Source organism: Cyrtonyx montezumae, unplaced genomic scaffold (genome assembly GCF_038088225.1).
Source record: "Cyrtonyx montezumae isolate F1298 unplaced genomic scaffold, pur_monq_1.0 scaffold_23, whole genome shotgun sequence".
Classification (NCBI taxonomy): Eukaryota; Metazoa; Chordata; class Aves; order Galliformes; family Odontophoridae; genus Cyrtonyx; species Cyrtonyx montezumae.
Window position 1 is genome coordinate 3,386,781 of NW_027071970.1, and position 20,833 is coordinate 3,407,613.

General features: G+C 46.2%; 1 protein-coding gene across 1 annotated transcript in view; it reads left to right on the plus strand.

Moving 5' to 3' along the window:
• The window catches only part of BICDL1 (BICD family like cargo adaptor 1), a 40,976-nt gene that overhangs the window by 12,401 nt on the left and 7,742 nt on the right, over positions 1-20,833 (plus strand). Inside the window, exons 3-8 of the mRNA XM_065738654.1 lie at positions 14,641-14,757; positions 15,387-15,398; positions 16,577-16,723; positions 18,220-18,399; positions 18,667-18,885; positions 19,943-20,086. Coding sequence (XP_065594726.1) covers positions 14,641-14,757; positions 15,387-15,398; positions 16,577-16,723; positions 18,220-18,399; positions 18,667-18,885; positions 19,943-20,086 — 819 coding nt within the window. The remainder of the gene's footprint in view (positions 1-14,640; positions 14,758-15,386; positions 15,399-16,576; positions 16,724-18,219; positions 18,400-18,666; positions 18,886-19,942; positions 20,087-20,833) is intronic.

Here is a 20,833-nt window from a genome sequence, read left to right on the forward strand (position 1 = left end):
CTTCAATTAAGAAAAAAACAAAAATTTGGTCTTTGAAGAGCTATTCCAGGTTATAAACTCTGAACACATTGTAATGAGAGCCTTTAAATTCCTTTTTTTTTTTTAAGTAGGATTGCTTTTTCTAAGCATGACTTGGTAGGCAGCTCAGAAGGGAGCTCTCCTACGCCAAAGGTTCTCTGCAAGATGTGTTAGGTGCTCTGATTGTCCATCAAATTGTAATGCCCCTTACAAAACAGCCTAGAGCTTCATCAACATGTTGTTTAGAATTGCATTCAGCAAAATCCTGCTTATTTTGAGCACGCATAGAAGATCGGCGAGGCTCTCACTGGTTTCCAGTAAATGCCACAATGAAATGGAGAAGTGCCATGCAGCTGAGAAGTTCCACCACAGATGGGAGCAAGAAGCTACCCAGTGGTGAGAGTACAACAGGTAACAACTGATCCTTTATACAGAGAAGATTCTCAGTAAGGAAGGATCTCAGTGAGGACGGATCATCCTGCTGTTAGTGAATATTGAAGGAAAAAGGCAGAGAGGCCCCAAGGAGCATTCACAAACAACACACGATGTTTAAAGCTTCAGAACACACCGTTTTTCAGTTTACATGGGCATGAAGTAACTGTGGGGGGAAGGGGGGGGTTAGGGATCCAGAGAAAAGTTCAATATCAACAATACAACAAAAATCACAAAACCATAACACACCCTTTGCTTGAACACGAGCTCTTGAACAAATTCAGCTGCTAGGGGAGCTGCGCTTTCCAGCAGATTTATGCATCGATTATGCCAAATGAGAAAGTCTAAAATGATAGTGTTTGCCAGAATCTATGATCTCTTCTGAATTATGTGATAGTTTTTCAAATAGCATCCATTGATCGGCTGTGAAGTTGCACGGGGATTTGCTAACTCTAATGATTTTTGTAGTTTTTGCCTCTGATCCAGAGAGATTTATTTCCCTAGGCTTTATTGAATGTTGTATTTCACTTCAAACACAAATTCTTCTCAAGTGTTGTGCTCATTTTTCCCCCTCCACCTTAGTACAAGAGAGCATACTTCTTCAACAACTGGTAAATATTCCAAGCATTAAGAGCTCAAGGCAAACACTCACAAAACTGGTGATTTTGGTAATATCTGCTCTACCTGGGGCCTTTTTGTCCCTGGAGCAGTGGGGCTGTAGGTGCACAACCTCACCCTGCGGAACTGCAGACAAGTAGGGGTGTATGGTTAACAAAATGAGTAATACCAAATGGTATTGTAGCCAAGATATTTTACAGATTGTATAGTTTGAAAGATTATCATGATGGAAAGAGACAATCAAAATTAAGGAAAATGTTCACCTGTGTCCTAGGCTCACAATAAGAAACCCCAAAGGAGCAATCTCCAGAAAGAGATCCTTTCCCAGTGGTGGTCAGCCCTTAAATGGGGTCTGGGAGAGGTGGAGCCAGACTCCACCCCTTCTGCTCACACAGGTGCATTACCTACACCTGTGCTCCCATGGCTGACTCAGTGCTCACCTCAGGTGATCCATCAGTGGTTCAGGCCGTGATTCAACAGTTCCCATACAAGAGGGATCTAGCTCTTCATCACCCTCTGCTGTAAGGAGCTGCAGGGATGTGGAGCTGCCCCATAATTCACCTTGGTCAAAGCAAGGCAGCCCAGAAAGCTGCTATTCAACTGCTCACACTTACCCATCTTGTTTTTGCGTTATGGAGGAATGAGCTCACCCCAGAGGGAGCTGGAGAACGATACACACTTGGAAACATCATTTTTTTTTCCCCTGCCAGTGGGAGTTACGTATCCCTGACACTTGTAAAGCTCAGTAAACACAGACTCCTTGAGAGCTCTCAGTCAGCACCCTACTCTGAATGGGAAGAACAGGTGCCACTGCGGAAACATCTGGGATAGCCACCGCTGATTTGCACTGAAAACCCACCTACAGAGGATTAGCAGATTCATTTACTTCACGTAAAGAGGTCTCCTCCATTCTAGGCATTATCCAACTCAGCAGCTCAGAGCTACTTACCAAGATTAACTCTGGCACCACGAGGCACAGTCCGTCAGCTGAGGGCTGGCTCTCAGTGGTTTCTGCCTTCTAAGGAAGCTATTTGCATCAAGGCATTGGAAAGTTGGGAAATTGCTTTATTTTCCTCCTCCTCCATAGTTCTCCAGTAAGAGATGGTATCGGAACAGAAAGCTCAACTTGTGAAGAAGGAAGGAGAAAGCCAACCCTCATCCCTTTGTCAGGTCCCTGCCTTGCCTCCATGAAGGGGAGGGAAGGTTTGCCCTGTGTGGGCTAGTGGCAGGCTGTGCAGTTTTAGTGCTCCAGGTCCTCTGTCAACCTGTACCCCTTCTCAGCCAGAGAGCACATGGCTAAGAAAATACTTTACTATGTGAATCAGACAGTGCAGAAGCCTTTCCTAACAGCGTGAGCTTGTTTGAATGAAGACATGAATTCTCCCACTTCTCTATCTCCCTAAGCAGAGCTATAAGCCAACTTCAGGTCAGGGTGAATGGCCCAGCCTGAGCAAAACACCCATTCAAATCCATGTACCAAGCAGCACATGATGTTAGTTAGCACCTGCACCCTCCAGCAGCTGGCCTCACTGCAACTGGGTTCACCCTGAGGAAGAAGGAAAGAGCTGGTTGCACTTGGAACCACTGCCAGAGTGCACACACATCTCTGCCTGTACACACACATGCACCGTTTTCCACTCTTCCTTCCCCTCACGCTGCCTGACATCCAAGATGTTTGCACAAAGCACCTGCTAGTATTTCAGGCACGTGAAGTGGCTGCTTTTCATTAAGCCCGTGTCAGCACCACGGGCCGTAATGACTTGTTTATCCATACGGTCTGCTGACGCTGCAGAGCGCAGGCGGATGGGCAGCCATCTCAGCACTGCTTGTCCGCCCCTTTACGTGACAGCAGATGAGGCCTTCGCAGGATGAGTTGGAAACCTCAAGGCCGAGCTGCTGCTTTAATATCATAGGGCATAGTGAGCTTTTGCAGCAGCACATCTCCCATATTTAGCACAGAAAAGGTGATATTTCAGAGGCATTCGAATAATCGCTTTTTGGTGCATTCCACCAGCATCGTTAGGCAAATGTCCATAAATACCCTTCTTGCATATCTTGTCTCACTGAGATTATTCTCGTCTCCTTGGCAACTGTCAGATGATGCGTAATGCCAGCAGGGATTAGCCTCAATGAGCCTGGTAACCCTCGTGTAAATTCCTGCTCTGTGAGGAGACCTGGCGAGACTCTCTTCTTCCCCACTAACATTGAAGTGTTGCCATAAATAATGTTAAATCCAAGAACCTTTCAGTAAACTGGAGTGAGGATGAAAACTAATATGGTGCTTTTTAGGTGGCAGTATGTCTTTTACCCTCCGGAAAGCAGTTTGAGACATGTGGATAAACTTGGTGTCTCACAGCCTGACAAGTAAAGCTATGTTTTGAACCAGTGCTTAGGAGAAGGCTTGTGCTGAAAACTTGGGCTCTAATATCTTTATCTCCTTTGTTCCTGGATGCCAGTGAGGATCACGCTGGGAAATTCTAAATCCCCATGAGAGCTTAAACTGATGCTGTGCTTTTAAAGCAATTAATTTCTGAAAACTAACCCAGATTTTCTGAAAAATAACCTGAATTTGGGTCAGCATTTGAAATCCAGGTGCATCCTCTGACATCAGTTGCATCGAGACTTTCTGTCCCAGCAAGCAGCTAAGGCCTGTACCTTCACCCAACTGCTTGAGCAGACACAACCAAAGAATCACATCACAGAGGTACAACTGCAGCAACTCCAGTTTTCTGCATGCAGAGCATTTCTCTGGGTAACAAAACACATCTGGGCTTACTGAGGAAGAATTTTGTTTCTGGGTGGCATGCCTGGACTGTCAGAGCTGGCTCTTGTGCACTGTGCTGATGGTGCACAGATGAGACCCACCCTAAAGCAGTGTCCCAGCTTAGGAAGCCAAGCAGCACTACATTATAGTTGACCATTAAGGGCTGTGGTGCACAAGTGACATGCTGAAACTACTTTTTGTTTTCCCCCCATCAGTCCCTTTCAGTCTTTATAATTCCCTACCTCGGCGGCATCTGCTCTAATTCAACAGGACAAAACAAAGAAAACCAACCAGATACACTACAGCAGAAATTAAGAGTATTGCTGTAATTAAACATACACATCTCTGGCACAGTGCTGCACTGATGTGGCATATCAAGGCTGATATCCATCAGAGAGACAACTGGAGAGCTGAGGAAGGACTCCAAGATCGTTCCAGGAGTTAGGTCACAAACCAGCCAAGGCAAGGGGCAACGGGGAAGCCACTGCAGGCAGAATAAGAAAACCCAAGTCTTGGCGCAAGCTCCTTAGCAATGATGCAACATGATTTCCTTACATGCTTCGTGGATCTGTTTGCTCCCCAGCCATCTGCTCGCTCCAGCACACACTTGTCACAGGCAGGACAGGGAGACGGGTCAGCAGCCTGGAGCAGGTGGTTATAGCACAGGGAGGATTAAATGCTTCTGACTGACCCACATGCCTGTGCTCTGGCAGAAATTGGAAGCAGAACCATTTTGGACATTCCTAAACGCAGCAAGAAGTCAGGAGATGCAACATTGCTACCACGGGCTTGAGCACAGAGAAATCCAGCTGCAGCAGCAGGAGTGAAGTATTCGCTGGGAGCCAAACACTGTGATCTCCTGTCACTGATCACACTATTCTTGCTTTCTGGCAGCAAGAGGAAGAGAAATGAAATCATTTAGAAGTAGTGATGCTAGAACAGATCCCAGTTTAAAATCCTGCTGTGGTAGCATAAAAAGTGGGCAGCAGATCTGCCTGCACTCAAGCGCAGGATGGTCTGCATGCATCCCAACAGAGCAGCCCTCACCCTCCTTTGAAGGCAAAGCAATTAAAGAATGTAACTGGAAATCAAAGCAGCCACAGTTAAAAGTCTAAGAACACTCAGGATTGCAAAAGCCACTCTTAGCAACCCAGTAACTGAGCAGGGAGGCTTGGAAGGTAAAGAGCAGCCACTGACACCTCAGTTCAGTCATGCTTTATTTGGTGTTATTTAGCTTGTCTCCTGTTACCTGTTTAGGGACAGAATTCACATGATACATAACATGCTCATCAGTTCTGATGCTTAACAGCACCAAAGCCAACAGTTTTGCACTCAACTTCTATCCCCAAATGGGGCTCGTGGACTTTTTCTCATTCCATCCTCTGAACCATATCACCGAGGTTGAAAGGGGGAGACTGGTGAAGGAGGGGAGCACTGTCCTTGCTCCAGCAGTGCTAACCTTCCCAAGGATGCCTTTAGCCACTGGGAGAAAACATCTTTTCTCAACACCACACAGACAGGACAGGCTATAATTCTCACAGCACCTGTCATCACAGTAGTTCCCAGTCTAAGCCTTTGTGCTGTGCCTGCAGATCCCCACACCTCAACATCAGCAGCATTATGGCTCAGCCACATGGAAACCCAAGCTGTGGATCTCCCTGACCCCACATCCTGCTGGTACCTGCTCCCTCACCAAGCACCTGAGCCCAGGATCACTGACAGCTGTTTCTGCATCAGGGAAGTTGTCAAAAAGCAGCAACCTTAATGCTAACAGCCACACTGGGAGTGATGCCTCTAAGCAGCAGCAACTGCAAGGGAAAAAAAAGGGCTTTTGATTCAATGGAGCATGACCTACATTTGAAAAAACTTTGGCTATGGGTACAAGTATGCATGTGCCAAATCTGAGGCCCACAGCCAAGTGCAGAGCCTTTGTCCTTTTCTGCAGGCTGTCGTTCACATCGGGTTACAGAAAGAGGCTCTTTCCCCTCACTGGAACTGATAACACATTCTCCTGCATGTGTATGATTTGGCACATATATTTGATACACCATCCCACAGTATGTGCTGCGTTCACTCTGTTTTTCAGCTAAGTTTGCTGCCTGCATTTTCTCAATATATTCTTCCACCAAGCCTAGCTTTTTGTAAGACTTAAAGTACCAAAACGCCTGTGTGTTTGCCAAAATCTGTTATTTTAAGAAATTCATGCAAAAACTTGGTGAGGATGTGACTGTGGGAGGATAAGGCTCCAGGGAGAGATCCATGTTCTTGTTTCTGGACTCTCACATTGCCCAGTGTCTCTGGCCATAGCAACATCCATGGTCTCACAGGAGACCAGGCTGACATGTGCATAGGATCTGCCCTCTTACAGAAATGCTCAGCACTCAGCTTTTGAGCTGAGTTACAGGCACTAATCAGAAACTCTTTATCCTGGACTTGGAATATACCTGCTGTGATTTAATCCAGCAGCTCTGGCCCGTATTATAAGTCACTAAACATACTGCTAACAAGGTGCTCTGAAGGTCGAGGCCCTGCCCTGAGGATCTACAGCAAAGACCCAATCTCTTACATCTGTGGCACTGCACAAGAAGGTAAATAAGCACTTTGGTGTTGGAGCATCTGCTGCACTGAGTCATGAACTGAGCCACTTTAGTGGAAACAGAGCAACGCAGAGCAGAGAAGCGTGTGTGCATGCACTTATAGACCATACAGACCAACACTTCATGCATGAGTGTATTCTACTTAATCAGACTGCTCAGATGCTATTACTAATATGTAACTGCCTTTTGTCAGTGATCACCAAGAGCAAGGTCTGCCTCGTGTTACAAGTCTGCTCCAAAGACATTATGCTCTAAGGAGCTGACAAGGGAGAACGACTCAGGAATAGCTGAAGGCAGCTCAAGTATGGCAAGAAGTATTGCTGAGTTAAATGATATCTCAGAGCTTTTTGCATGCACAAATCCAGCATGATTCTGTCACGTTTAGAGTGGTAGATCAAATACTTGATGACCAAGAAATAGATGATCTATTTTTAAACTTAGATGCTACCCATCAGCTCCAGAACTATTCTTCAACAAAACAGATGTGGATGGTCTTAAGCACTGTAGTTGTGACATACTGCCACGTGGGGTTGTTTTGTTTTTTGAAAGCTTTATAACAGTCTTGTCCCTTTTTATGGCCCTCATCTTTCATTTGTGGCTGACTGCACCTATCAGTGATTAAAACATCCCCTCGAGAAGGGAAGGCTTTAATGGAACTAATGCTTTCATAGGAGTAATAGCCTGAAGCTGGAGCTTCCACTCTAGCTAATATTAACTACAGTCTTTCAGGTCTCCTTATTTTTCTACAGAAAGCAACTACAAGTTTTAATGTATCAACTGTAATAAGCCTTCTGAGAGAGCATCTCCCATCTTGCCTTAGTCAAGTCAGACAGGAAAAAGAGATTTCTTGTCTCAAAACCCAGAGGAAGAAGAGTTAACTGCTCAGGTTGACAAAGAGCTGAGCAAACACGTAGAGTGCTGTTCTGCAGAAGTAGGCTAATACAAGCTACTGGGACATGTTTCATTAGCTGCCACACCTGTTGCCCAGGTCAACCTGTCAAAGTTTAAACACATTTGTGTTTTAGAAAGTTTTCTCCTTTCTCGTCTCAAAGCTTCCTCATAGAAATCATAGGTTTTAAGCTAACTGCTGGAATTTTGCTCCATTATTTGTTTTGGCACCCACTGGTTTCACAAGTGTGGGAACAGACTTTGCTATTTCCATGCAATCATGTTCGCAAGTGCAAGTCTGAGCATCAGGTCTAAATACATTGGAAGGCTTTTAGTTTGTATGTTACCACTAAATCCCCAAAGAGTATATCCTAAGCTTAAGAGAGTGCATAGGTGAAGATTTTAAAAGCAGGTGAGAATTCCTTCCCTGACATCTACTGCTAGCTTGCTACTCATGAAATATCCTCAACAGAACACAGTTCATTTTCTTTGAAACAAAGGAAGTGTCAGAGTGCTTAAAGCCATTGAAAGAAACTGCAAGGAACTCAGTTATCGTGTCTTGCTTCCAGACACACACCTTTGATTTTGAACACCTCCAGTCTGCAGACTCAGACTAAAACAATTTCAAAATAAAATAAATTCAAGAATGGAGATTTGCTGTCCTGGCTTCTTGCTGCCAGGAAAAACAACGAAGCCTCTCAAGAGCAGCAGTGTATGTCACACTTACCTTTGCCTTTAGCATCATCAGTATCTGCTTTTTCTTTCCAGAAGGTTTTAATGACTGTTAAATATTCATTTTTCCAGTTTATCAGCTACTTCCAAACTAATCAGGCACGTCATGTTTCATTAGGCTACCACCTGACCCACACTTAACTGCTCACAAGAACTCTACTGGAGGAAATATTTTCCATCCTTTGAGTTGAGAAGTCAAATTGAGCTCAAGAACTGTGGATTAAAACCCCCACATTAAAAGTAACACAGTCCAAATGTTCTATCATGGTAAAACATGGCTTTTGTGAGGAAAAAATAGCTTATGGAAAGTAAGCATTAGAAACGGATTAGAAATTACTGAGTGGAGCCAACGACTGAATTTATTGATGCAGAAGACCATCCCATGGGCTCCCACACAAAACTGGAGGAGTATGGAGGCTTTTTCTAACTTGAAGGTCCCAAAGGTTGCTGCAACAGTGAACCTGGGCTATGCTCCACTGAAATTGGTGTGATGGTTCCTCTCAGTTCTACCTTAGAGTCATTGACTTGATTTAAGCTATAAACCTCTCTGCCTCCATTTACAAGTGCATAACTGAACTGCAGAGCAACAGATGTTTCACTCAACATCACAAGCACCATCTACACAGAGCTGGAAGAGCCTGCTGGTATCCCTTCTCAACGCCCAGGAGCCGAGCTGCCGATAACAAGCCCTGGAGCCAGTTCTCCATCTTGAGCCCAATGACAAACACCATTGGAGCTGCTGTAGAACGTATCCAGAATTTGCACACAGAGAACAAGAGCCACTTCTTGCAGTACTTAGCATCATGTGTCCTCCAGGCACACTCTGTCCTCTGAGTTATCTCCAGTGGTAATTTATTACAGTGTTCGAAGCATCGGGCTCCAGCAGTCCCTCCCTCAGGAAGCTGGCTGACTCATTTGTCCATACACACTATTTTTCTCTCCATAAGACCCAAGTGCTTGATGAACAATGAACTTAGAGTTATTGCACCCACCCTGGGTTGTCCTCATCCTGCACACAACCCTCTTTGCTTTTGCTGCCAGCAGCAGTCCCTAATCCTGTAAGATGATTTTGCCTAAGCTAATGTCTGTTAGCTTCATCCAGCCAGTTGTCTGAGTACTCATGGACCAACGAGGTGAATGCCACCATTTGACACTCACTCCATTGAGCTCTTTGCCAAAACATTCTGATGTTTACCTTGCAAACCAGTTCTCTAAATCAACCAGCCTTTTAGGAAAGGAAAAAAGAACTGCATTGCCAGGAAACTCTCCATTATCCACTCTGCCATGCTTTGCTTGGTGATGCAGCAAGAGCTTGCTCCCCCTATTAGAAGGATTTTTCAAGGACTCTTGGAAACAGCAAAATAGCAGCACGTTATTGCGTTACCTGGATGTTAATAGCAGCTATCTCCAGCAGCATTTCCAGTTCTCTAGCTCCTTGAAACATGGGAAGCAATCAAAGCCAGCCAACACATGCAGCTTCCCCCTTCAAAACACGCTTCAGATTGAACAGGTTTACATTTTCCTGGAGATTTTCACCAAAGAACAGAACATCTAATGCTCTATCAACACTTCATTATCTCCAAGGGGAAATGCAAACCCTACTGCACACAAAAACATAGCACCTGCTGCTTGTCTCTTACAGGCCAGCTCCCCCACTGGTCTGTGTGGCTCAGGTGTGAGGTGTCTGAGCTGATGCTGCATTAACCCTTTGCTACACACAGAAAGGAAAAACTGAAGAGTAAGAGACAGATTTGCAGCAAAGAGTTTTCACTTCCATGCAAGCACCTCCTTTCCAAGACACCATGACCGTGTGAGAAGTGCAGACTTTAGCATGAGATGCCACTGCCTCCTCTGTTTTATGAAGTAGGTTTAATGTTACATCTAAGAGATGTTTCCCATCAGTGATGCTTAGAAAAGAGCAATTCCAGGTCTTCTCAGATGCCAAGCTCCTGACTTCGGCAATTAAGAGTCCTCATCCTTTAGATCTTTCATTCCTTTTTATTTTCTTTTCTTGACAGATCAATTTTGTGCTAAAAAAATGCTCATTTGTTTCTTCTTTTGTCCATCTGCTGTTAGTATGGGATGCCCTGATCCCTCCAGCAGGCCTGCACCTTACCACATGAGCCTGTTTCTAAAAGCTCATCGACCTGTATGGTTGATGAGCTCTCAGTGGAGATCAGACATCATGCTGCTTCAAACCCTTCTAAGTAGATATGGATTTATTGGCTCTTCAGAATAAGAAATAACAGGAGGAGCCCTTCTGGGTGAAAGGACCATTGCAGATAGCTGGGGTAACGCTCTCTGGAGTGTTAGGAATTTAGCACTAATTAGGGCTTGTCTTATCTGTTTTAGGCAAGTAAATCTTCAATATCCTTTCTTAAATTGGAATCCTCTTGTTTGTAGAAGCAAATCATATGGCAGCATTGGTTTCTTTACCCAGTTACAGTCTGTTCGACTTCTTGCATTCCCTTTTCCTCTCTGACATGACTTATAACCAGATATTCTGTATGCAGTTAGATTTATGGAGCAAATATTCTCCCTAAAGAGGGTTTCCTCTGAATGAAGCTGACCAGCAAGGCGTTCATTTTTCACTGTGCCACATTTCCGTGGTTCTGGACCAGGGATCCCACCATCCCCTGGGCAGACCGTGCATCACTGCTCTTTCTGAGAAGAAATGTTTCCTAATATCCAACCTGAACCTCACCTGGTGCAACCTAAAGGCCATTACCTCTCATCCTGTCACTGTAATCTGCAAAAGGAGGCCAATCCCCACCTCACCACAACCTCCTTTCAGAGTGGTGTAGAGAGCAGTAAGGTCTGCCCTACTCAGTATAAGTATTCATTTATTACCCATACATTTCAGATGTTAAACCTCATGCAGTTATTGTAGCTGGTAAGCCACACTTTTCTATCAAATATGTACACAGTTTCATGTGTTTCAGCACTTCAGAATTAATAATGAAAGAAACGTAACAGCTTGGCACTGAAATGAAGCCCTCATTAGAGCAGAGATCCAAAGGTCCCGGTCTTCCCTTCTTGCGTTTCCCACATCTCATCTAAGCCCTGCCTGAAGTGCAGGAAACAAATCTCACAGCTGATTGAATACCTCTAATTGTGAATGGATGTTTGTGCTCCTGCAGATATGTTTCAAACTGTTTGGTGGCTCTGCTGCCTGATTTGCCTATACCCAGGAAATTAATTCTTTCTTAACTACAGAGAAAAGCTGTGGTGTCAGGGGACATGTCTGCTGCTCCAAAAGGAGCATTTCTTTAACAAAATCAATGCATCAGTAAACGATGGACATAACCATAAAATGATGCAGCCTTTATTGTTTAGAAGAACACTGATGGGGAAGAGAAAGAACTATTGGCTTGTGTAGTAAGGGTAGAGCCAGACTGGCTGGGGCAGAGGAAGCTCCCTTCAGTTCAACAGACATGAGAGCCATGGCTTATTTGAGCAGTGAATGTAAAATGTAGATAGGAGGTTGCATCCTCTGATGATGCTCTGATGTTTGAAATAATCAATAGCAAGGCTCGTGGTTTAAAACAAACATGCACAACATGCAAACGCTGACAGCGGTGTGATAACCGAAGCAGAAACCATATGAAAATCCATCATAAAGCCTGCAGAATACCAGCTGCTGTCAAGGTGGCTTCCTATGTACTATGCAAATTAACATGAAAATCTAGACTTTATGATCAATTAGGAGGGATAATTTGGCAGCTGTATTAATAACCTCAGAAACAAATGTAGCGTGAAACTCTAGAGCACTAAAGGGAGGGTTGTATGACCTCAGCTCAGCTCTGCAGACTTTGCCTTGTCCATGAAAACTCAAATCACTGCAAAAGGTGAGACACGTGCCTCAGCCATTGCACTAGAAGAAGCACATGAAGATTTTTCCTCATTTTCCTGTGGAAGGAAATACGTGGTGGAGTCTGTTTATTTCTGTTAAACTATTACTCAGGGGTAGTTATTCTGCACTGCACGAGGCTAAAGAATTATTTTTCCTTTTCTCTACTGCTCCAGGTAGGATGCAAATTGTTCAGACTGAGGCAACAGCACTGTGGCATGCTGTCTGCATTAGTGCCCTGGATGCTAGCAGTAAGGGAGTCCCTTCTTCCTTAGGGAGGTTGTAATTGCAGGAATAAGATGTGTGAGAGCATAGGCTGAGCAGTGAGTAGGTAAATTCCAGATGATGATGTAGAAGTGATTAATACAAACCTTGCAGTCCTGCAAGCATTGTAGAACTGGAAAAGACCTTTGAGGTCAATTCATTTCCCTTCTGTCATAGGCAGTCCTCTGAAAGACACTGGGTGATAAAGTGATCCAGCTCCACTGCAAAATGTATTTTTGGTACCATTCCTCCTACTGTAATTGTGCAGGAAGAAGAATCTTACTGCAGCTCCTTGGAAACTTAGAAATCTTCAAATTCCCAACCTCAATATACTCTTACTTGGTTTATTCACATCGGTTCTTCTGCCAAAATTGTGTTTCTGCTTAAATCACACTTCCGTGTGCCTATCTGTGATGTATTTAGAGGGAGCCCTCTCTCAGCAGTCACCGCATGAGATAGAACAAGCCATCCTCTTTTAGTCTCCTTTCATGTAACAGATTTGCCATGCTCTGGATCACCCTTGCAACCCTTCTCTTCACCTTCCCCAGCCAGAGCACAGGGGCCAGAACTAGCAACAGCAGCCACAGTTTGTCTTAACAGAGGTTTATACGATGCCATTAGCATTCCCTTCTTTCTTACTGCTGTACTGAGTGTTGTGCTGTCTGCACATAGGATTATTCAAGCATATAGATTACAATATACAATTAACCATCAGCACTGGAGTGTCATCTCATCTAGTGCCACTTGTGCTCTTTGGGAGTGTGGTCAGCATCTCGCAGGCAAAATCCTTCAGCACTTTTCATCCAGTGCTTTTTCATCCTTGATAGCTCCTGCGGTGTATTTCAGCATGAAGAGGTTCCAGCAGACTCTACAAAGGCAAAGTGAATCATTCACAGAAAGCACAATCCATCCATCTCCTTTAGTGTCACCAATTAATAGCAGCTCAGGATGCCTTGAGATCTATAGCTGCTTAAGGGAAGAAAAATAGTCAACCTCTTCCTATAGTGCTGTGCTGACATTGTGTTTTGTGTACTCTGCCTGTGCAAGGGAACTTTATTAAATAAACAAATGAGGGGAGAGTGTGCAAAAGCCTCTGATGTGAGGCTTGAAAGAAAGTGGAAAGACTGCTAATGCTAATCCAGAATAGGAAGGGAGCTAAAAACTGAAAGCCAATTGGTATTCAAGATGATTTCTTACTATTGAAAAACATTTCTCATTCCAGAAGCCAGTGCCTCTTGCTTCTGATTTGGATTATTTTACTGCATGCTGCAGAAATTCGGGGACCATCCCTGGGGCAGTGTAGCCTTCATGAGCAGCTCAGGCTGGATCTGCGTGCTCGTTCCTCGGGTTGAGAGCTGTTGGAGCAAAATCACTGCACCCTTTGTGGAGCTGCTGCTTTGAGCTCTCTAGCAGCCAGAGCACCTCAGGTCGAAGCCTGACAGACAGAAGAATGCACTCCCAAACAGCTGCTGACACTGATGCGAGTTTTCTCTTCTTGCCCTCATCCTTCCCACCCTCCTTGTTTCCCTGGCTGAGGCATGGGGACTGCTGATGGCATTCACCATTGAATGCAGAGCTCTGCCCGTGCTCTGTGCAGGACACGTCTTGAAGGGGATTAATTCACTTCCAGTTAATCTGCCAGGGGGGAAGTCTGTGCCTAAGCGTAATAGAACCTAATGGAGGCTAATTAAACAGAAAACCATCCATTTGTGCTATCTCATTAGGGATTTGTCATAAAAACCTTATGTTCTCTCACAAACCTAAACAAGTGTGTTCACCGTGTGAAAAACAGCAGTAAAACTGTCCAGAGGGTAGCGAGGTTCTGAGCTGTCGTTTATACATCCTCTCTGCATCCTGTAGGTAAGGAATGGCCCTTCTGCTGTCCTCAAAGCACCTGCGTAACGCGGGCATCCCTCCTTCAGAACGGGAAAGAGGGCCAAGCCCAGCACTGACAGCCGCCTGGAGCGGATGCTTCTCCGTCTGGCCCTGTCTGGAGCCAGGAATCAGAAGCAGAGGACACTCGTTGTTTCAGATCTGTGCCAGAGATGTTTGGAGGTTTACAGAGTGTGAATGTAATGGTGTATCTCAGGGGCTATGGACACTGGCTCCCCCAGTGCCTGGTCTCTTCCTCAGCCCCAGCTGGGTGTGTTCAGGAAAACTGAACTCCCTGTGGGTCACGGGAGTTGTCGTGCTGTTTCACAGCAAGAGAAACTTACGGGCTGTGTCCTCCAAGGGGAAATTTCCCAAGGGAAAATGAGCATTGTCTATCCAAATGGCTGCTCCCTTTGACTTCCATCCAGAATGAGATTTTCCCTGGTCCAAATTCGACTTAACTTCAGAGTTTCTGCCAAAACTAAGGCTTGTGCAGAAGTCATACGAGGGCAGGGCTGCAGATCTTCCGCTGCTCAGGAGGAGATAAGTGCTTTCCGGCCGTGGGACAACCCCCCGTGGTAACGCCAGCTGGTGTCTCCTTGCAGGCATCCGAGGTGGAGCGGCAGCTCTCCCTGCAGGTCCACACGCTCCGGGAGGACTTTCGGGAGAAGAACTCCTCCAGCAGCCAACACATCGTGCGGCTCGAGAGCCTCCAGGCTGAGGTGAGTCGCCTGTGCTCGGCCTTGCTCCGTCCAACAGCTGCCGTGATCCATAGGGCGAACCGCTCTGCACTGGGTGAGCAAAGGCAGCAGCTTGGGGTGAGCAAGGAGAAGGTTGGGTAGCTGTGTTGGCCAGGGTGGCAAAGGAAAACTTCCGCCACTGCCTCAGCCACGAGCGCACCCGCAAAATGAATGGATGGGAAGGATCTTCCAGGACCTTCACCATGGAGCTGAGGCACGTGAGGCATCTGCCTGTGCAGCTTAACCTCTAGGCCATGGTGGGAAGATCTGTAAGGTCTGGGTTCTTTTTGCTGCTCCTCATGCTTGCAAAGAAAGCAGTGATCCCCTCCTACCTACGAGCCAGTCATGCATGGAAAGTAAAGAGTCCCTGCCTGTTTTAGCTCTGATACATGAGCAGGGTTGATAGCTTTTTTTCCTCCCCTTCCCTGATGGAAATCACTGGAGCTAATGAGGTAGATGTCCAATCCTATCACCCTGCTAGTTTCTTTTTATTTTATTTTTAACCTGTCAGGAAGAGCTTTTCCTAAAATCTCTCAATTTCTTCTCTCCTGCTCCCACCTGCTCCCCGCTGGTCCCTTGCCTTCTCTTCCCCTCCCCTTGCTGTGGAGCAGCAGGTCCTTGAAGTAAGTATGGAGGCTTGGAGGTTGTTTGCCCACACGTGCACCCGATCACCATGCATGCCTGTCGTTATATACGCCTCACCTCTACTTCTTCCCATCTCTTGCTTTCCAAATCCCCCTCCTCTATTTGCATGGCCCAGGGCCCATGTCAAAGTCACAGAATCATAGGGGTTGGAAGGGCCCTCTGGGGATCATTGAGTCCAGAGTGATGGCTTTCTCTTATGTGGTCATTTGCAGCATGCTCATCTCTGGTTCAGATATCAAATACTCTCAGTGCAATCTCTGTATTATACCTCTTATTTTTCTTGTACCCCTTTTCTTCAACCCACACAAATCATGACAGTGGTGGGAGGAGACACCTCAGGAACCATTACTCACCTAGAAGTAGCTTTCTAATACCTACAGCAGCCTTTACCCTGCAGAAACATCAAGATGTGCTTTGCTAATACTCCTTCATGCAGCCAAACATTTCCAGCATCCTGGAAAACAGCAGAAGACAGGAGCCCATAGAGGCCAAGAAAACAGTAGGGTGTGCTGAATTTGTCTGTCGTCCTTGTTCAAAGGAGTTGAAAGGAGACCATAGGGCCTCTTTAGGGCTGTACTGGAGTGGAGAACAGCATACACAGTCCTCAAAGGTCCTGTGTGCACAAATCTGGAGAAAAGGTTCCTTTTTCTTGGTTAAACAAAAGTGACCTTGGCTGATGCTGATTCATCCTGTGCACTGTTCCCAGCTAAGTGAATCACTGAGGTTTTGCTTGGCACGTTGTCCCTCCTCACCTAAAATCACTGTCCTTGACAAGTAAAAGAAATGAACCAATTTTAAAGGCAGCCCATCCCTGGGAAATTAAAAATAAGTGTGGCACAGAAAGGAGCCTCCACGAATAAAAAGCAAGAAAAATCCCTGGTGACAACCTGGTGAAAGTGCAACAGTTAAGAAAAGCATACCAGCAGTGCACTGCACAGCCCCGTGGGGAGCAGGAGCTCAGGGGCTCTCCCTCTGCTCTCCAGCATCCAGGAGAAGTAGCTAGTTTCACTCTTGCAAGTTACACACAGGCACTGAATACACACACGCACACTTCTGAAGCATTTTTCCGCTTCATTCCTCTCGTGGGGATGTGGTTTCCCTCTTCTGCACTTCCTGGAAAGCGTGGGGTCCAATGCCAGCTCTCATCCCTCTGCAGATCAAAATGCTGACAGACAGAAAGCGAGAGCTGGAGCATCGCCTCAGTGCCATGATGGAGGAGAACGACCTGCTCCAGGGAACGGTGGAGGAGCTGCAGGACCGAGTCCTCATCCTGGAGAGACAAAGCCATGACAAGGACCTGCAGGTGAGAGGGCAGCAATGGGAGAGGGAAGAGCGAAGGAGGTGGGAAATGGGTCAAGGTAAAATCAACCAGAAAGATAACAAGGAATTGGGAGAGAGAACTGAACAGGCTGAAGTTGCACCTGGGAGGTTCAGGTTAAATATTAGGAAAAAAATTCTTCACAGAAAGAGTGGTGATGTGTTAACACAGCTGCCCCGGGAGTGGTGGGATCACCAGCCCTGGAAGTGGTCATCTGTCACTCCAGAACTGTGGAGATGTGGCACTGAGAGATGTGGTTATGGGCACGGTGGGGATGGGTTGGGGTTGGATTTGGGGCTCTTTGAGGTCTTTTCCAACCTTAAGGATTCCATGGTTCTATGAGAGAATAAAATGCACTGTCCTGTTCCTCATAGGGATGTAAAAAAAGGGAGAACATCTTGATATAAAGGACAATTTAGGAGGGAGAGCTGAGCAAAGGAACAGGATGGAAGGCTGGGGGAAGAAGGGAAATGTAAAAGGAAGTGGAAAACGCTGGTTGCAGTTCCTATTACTTAATGTTTTAATAGTAGCTTTGGCTCCAGAAGGCTCTCATTTACACTAGCCTGGAGGACAGTGAGCAGCCTTGTAGCTCTCATAGCTCTCCGTAGTGTCTGCAGCCATCTCACCAAACGTCACTCCCTGGAGGAAAGCTGGCACAGCTGTACCTTTAGGCATCTTCGTGGAGAGCACGATTTCACCTCGCTTTACTTTCACTTCACATCTCCAGGCTGCCAACCACTTGCACCCCCAGCTCTTCAGAACAGTCAAAATCATTTTTTCCCCTTCCTTAGAGGAACAAAAAAGCTGCCAAAGTGTCAGACAGCAGCATCCTCCCCAGCACCCGCATGTTCAGCTCTGCTGCTCACACAACACCTGGCTGTGCCCCAGCCCCGTGCACAGCTCCTGCACACAGCAGTGGCTGCTCCTGCCCGGGCAGACTGCAGCTCAGTGCCTACAGAATTACACAGTTGGTTGACCACGGATAAATCCCAAAACAAATGGATGCCAGCGTTGCGTTTTGCGTGTTTCAAATGCTGTTAACTCAGATTGCAAACTGGTGAATTAGGGAGTTTGACATCCGAGTTTTGTGGCAGAATGTTTATAGTCATACAGAGACTGATCTCAAGGTGTGTTTATATTAGTTTTCTTTTTTTGCATTCAGTTTCTGCTGTGTTCGTTTTAGTGAGCTTTTCTCACCCGAGTCTAAGCTCCTTCACGGTGTTCCTCATTTTAGCACTGATTAACCTGCTGATTTCATCTTCCAGGATATTCCAGAGCCTAAACTGTGCCTAATGACATTTGGAGGTTATCTAGCTCCAACAATCGGTAAAATCAGCCAAGGGCACTTTCTTTCTGGCTGGAAACCCTCTTTCACACCACCTCTTCCTCCCTTACAGCTCCTTCACAAATCAAGAGATTCATCCAGTCCATATCACCTCCACTAACATTTTCTCCCCCAATTCCTTAATTTTCTTTGGAAGCTGCACCAAAGCCAGCTGGAGCTCCAGGAGGTGCGGCTGTCCTACCGGCAGCTGCAGGGGAAGGTAGAAGAGCTCAGCGAGGAGAGAAGTCTCCAGAACTTCAACACAACCAGCACATCCCTGCTATCTGAGATAGAGCAGAGCATGGAGGCAGAGGAGCTGGAGCAAGAAAGAGAACAGGTATTTGCCCTCCTGCCCCTGGGAATGCCCATGGACCTCACCAGCCCCAGAAACAGGTTTAATAATGTTGGATCTGGATTTGAAGCTGAACCAATAGCCAGAAATTGGGGTTGTGGTTCCAGCTCTAGAATGAGTAGATTTCAAAACTGATAGAGCAAACCAGGTGAATATTTGTGAGCTTTAGCATACACACACCTCATTGCACTGAAGGAGGAGGACCTCCGCAGCCTTGACACCCTGAGCTCACCCCGGGCTCTCTCGTTCCAGCTGAGGCTGCAGCTCTGGGAAGCATATTGCCAAGTGCGGTATCTCTGCTCCCATCTCAGAGGAAATGACAGCGCAGACTCCGCCGTCTCCACGGACTCCTCCATGGATGAGTCTTCAGAAACCTCATCAGCCAAAGACGTCCCAGCTGGCAGCCTACGAGCAGCTCTCAGCGAGCTGAAAAGACTGATACAAAACGTGCTGGATGGGGCAGACTCCACGGTGAGTTGGTTATTGCCCACGTCCCCCTGCCCAAGTGACAGAGCTTGTAGCATTCTCTCACTTGACCCTGGAGTCCCCTGTCTCTGATGAAGCCCACGGAGACAAGCTGTCTTGGCACACAGCCTGTTCTCTGTCCCAGAACATCAGCCAAGGGCCAAACCAGCACATGGAATTTCAGCCCCATGGATTTCAAGGTTACGTGCTCAAGCAACCCTTGTCAATCTGGGAGCCATTCTAGAAAATGAATGGAAGGAGATTTAAGGTTTGCAGCAAGCTAGAGTTTCAACATGGAAATAGTGCAGATGGCCGTGTGCATCCCAGTTCAATTATTTCTGTTATGATTTTCCTAACCTTATCTTAGTAGCAATAGTGTAGTAAAACCATTGTAACCCCTACACGGGTAGGTTTGGGCTCTACAATGGAGACTGCATACAGATGCTCTGGTGAGAGTGGCCAGGCATGAATCCATCACCATGTGAAGGGTTTTGCTGGTACGTAGTGATGTTCATGGGGTGCACCTTTGGCACTTTGAGAGGATGGTTTGGGGGGAGCACTGAGCATCCATAGGAGTACAGAATTACAGGAAAACACCTGGATTTTTGCAAAGTATCAAAAATCAGGCCTGTTTTCATCACCTGTAAGCTGAGTATACTGCCAGTATGACTTATTTGAGAGGCAGTGCTGATGCAGGCAGTGCAGACCCTGCAACTGCACATGCAAGCTGCCACCCTCCTCGTTTCAGTACCTGTAGCAGCTGGAAAGAAGCTGAGCATGGAGGTGAAGTGGTATTTGTTAAAGAAAAAAGATTCCTGCAGCAGGTCTGCAAACACAGAGTGCAGTCCCATGTGTGGTCAGTAGGTCTCAGTGAATTCAGTGAGCTGAGCACGTTTCCACCACGTAGGTTTGTGGAAAACAAAATGGAAACTCAACCAAAGTCACATTCACTCTTCCATCATCCTTGTATCATACCCTCTACCCCCAAACCATGCAATTGCCCTTAAAAATAATATTATTTTTTTTTACAAAACTGATCAAGAGATTTCTCTCCTGCTGCCAGAGCTCTCGGCGGAGTGACGATGACACCTTAGAGGAACAGATCAGGAGAACAAGTGAGGACTCACGAGCCCTGAGGGAGTTAATGGAGGGGGAACGGGGGAAACTGAGGCAAAGCTTGGAGGAGCTGCAGCGGCTGCACAGCCAGGTTAGTGATTGCCACGTTTTGCAGACGGCCTTGTAAGAGTGAACACACTTTCTGTAGAAGAGATCTCCATGATAAATGACCCACGAGGATCTGGGTGAACAGCTACGATTGGAAGTGGGAATCTGTGTTAAACACCATGCAGAGGCTTCACGTGTGTGGGATCGGAGCTTCTGAATTTTGCAGGTGTCAGGGTGCCCGTCCCAGACATCATCCCAAGCAACCAAATAAATTTAAACCTTTTGGCCAATCTGCTTTAGCAGCCAGCCTGTATCACTTGAACTTTTCTCAGCAGAAGACTCCAAAGGCTGCTTGATATGGAATGCTGGAACCCATAGGCATCCGTTCTGACCCCTCTTGCTTGCACTAAGTCCTCTTAATGGTTTTATATTTTATAATTTCCATTTACCTAAGGATGGGAGTGTTTGCTGAACAGACAAACCAGTGCTGCTGTGCTCACGTGGTGTGAGACTCACACCCTTCCAGCACATCCCACTGCAGCATCACGACACACACTAATTGCACACCCAAAGAACCCTAATTGGGGCCAAGCTGGCACCACGCAGCACCTCTGAACCGACAGGGCTGATGCCAAATCGAACACAATGGCAGCAAATGATCCAACCCCAGAACCAAATTCCACAGCCAAAGAGTTGAATCAGACTGCATCTGTCCACACTGAAGGCAGCAGAAGCATCATCTGAGGTCATATTCCAAAAGCAGCAAGCACAGACATCCAAAGACACACTT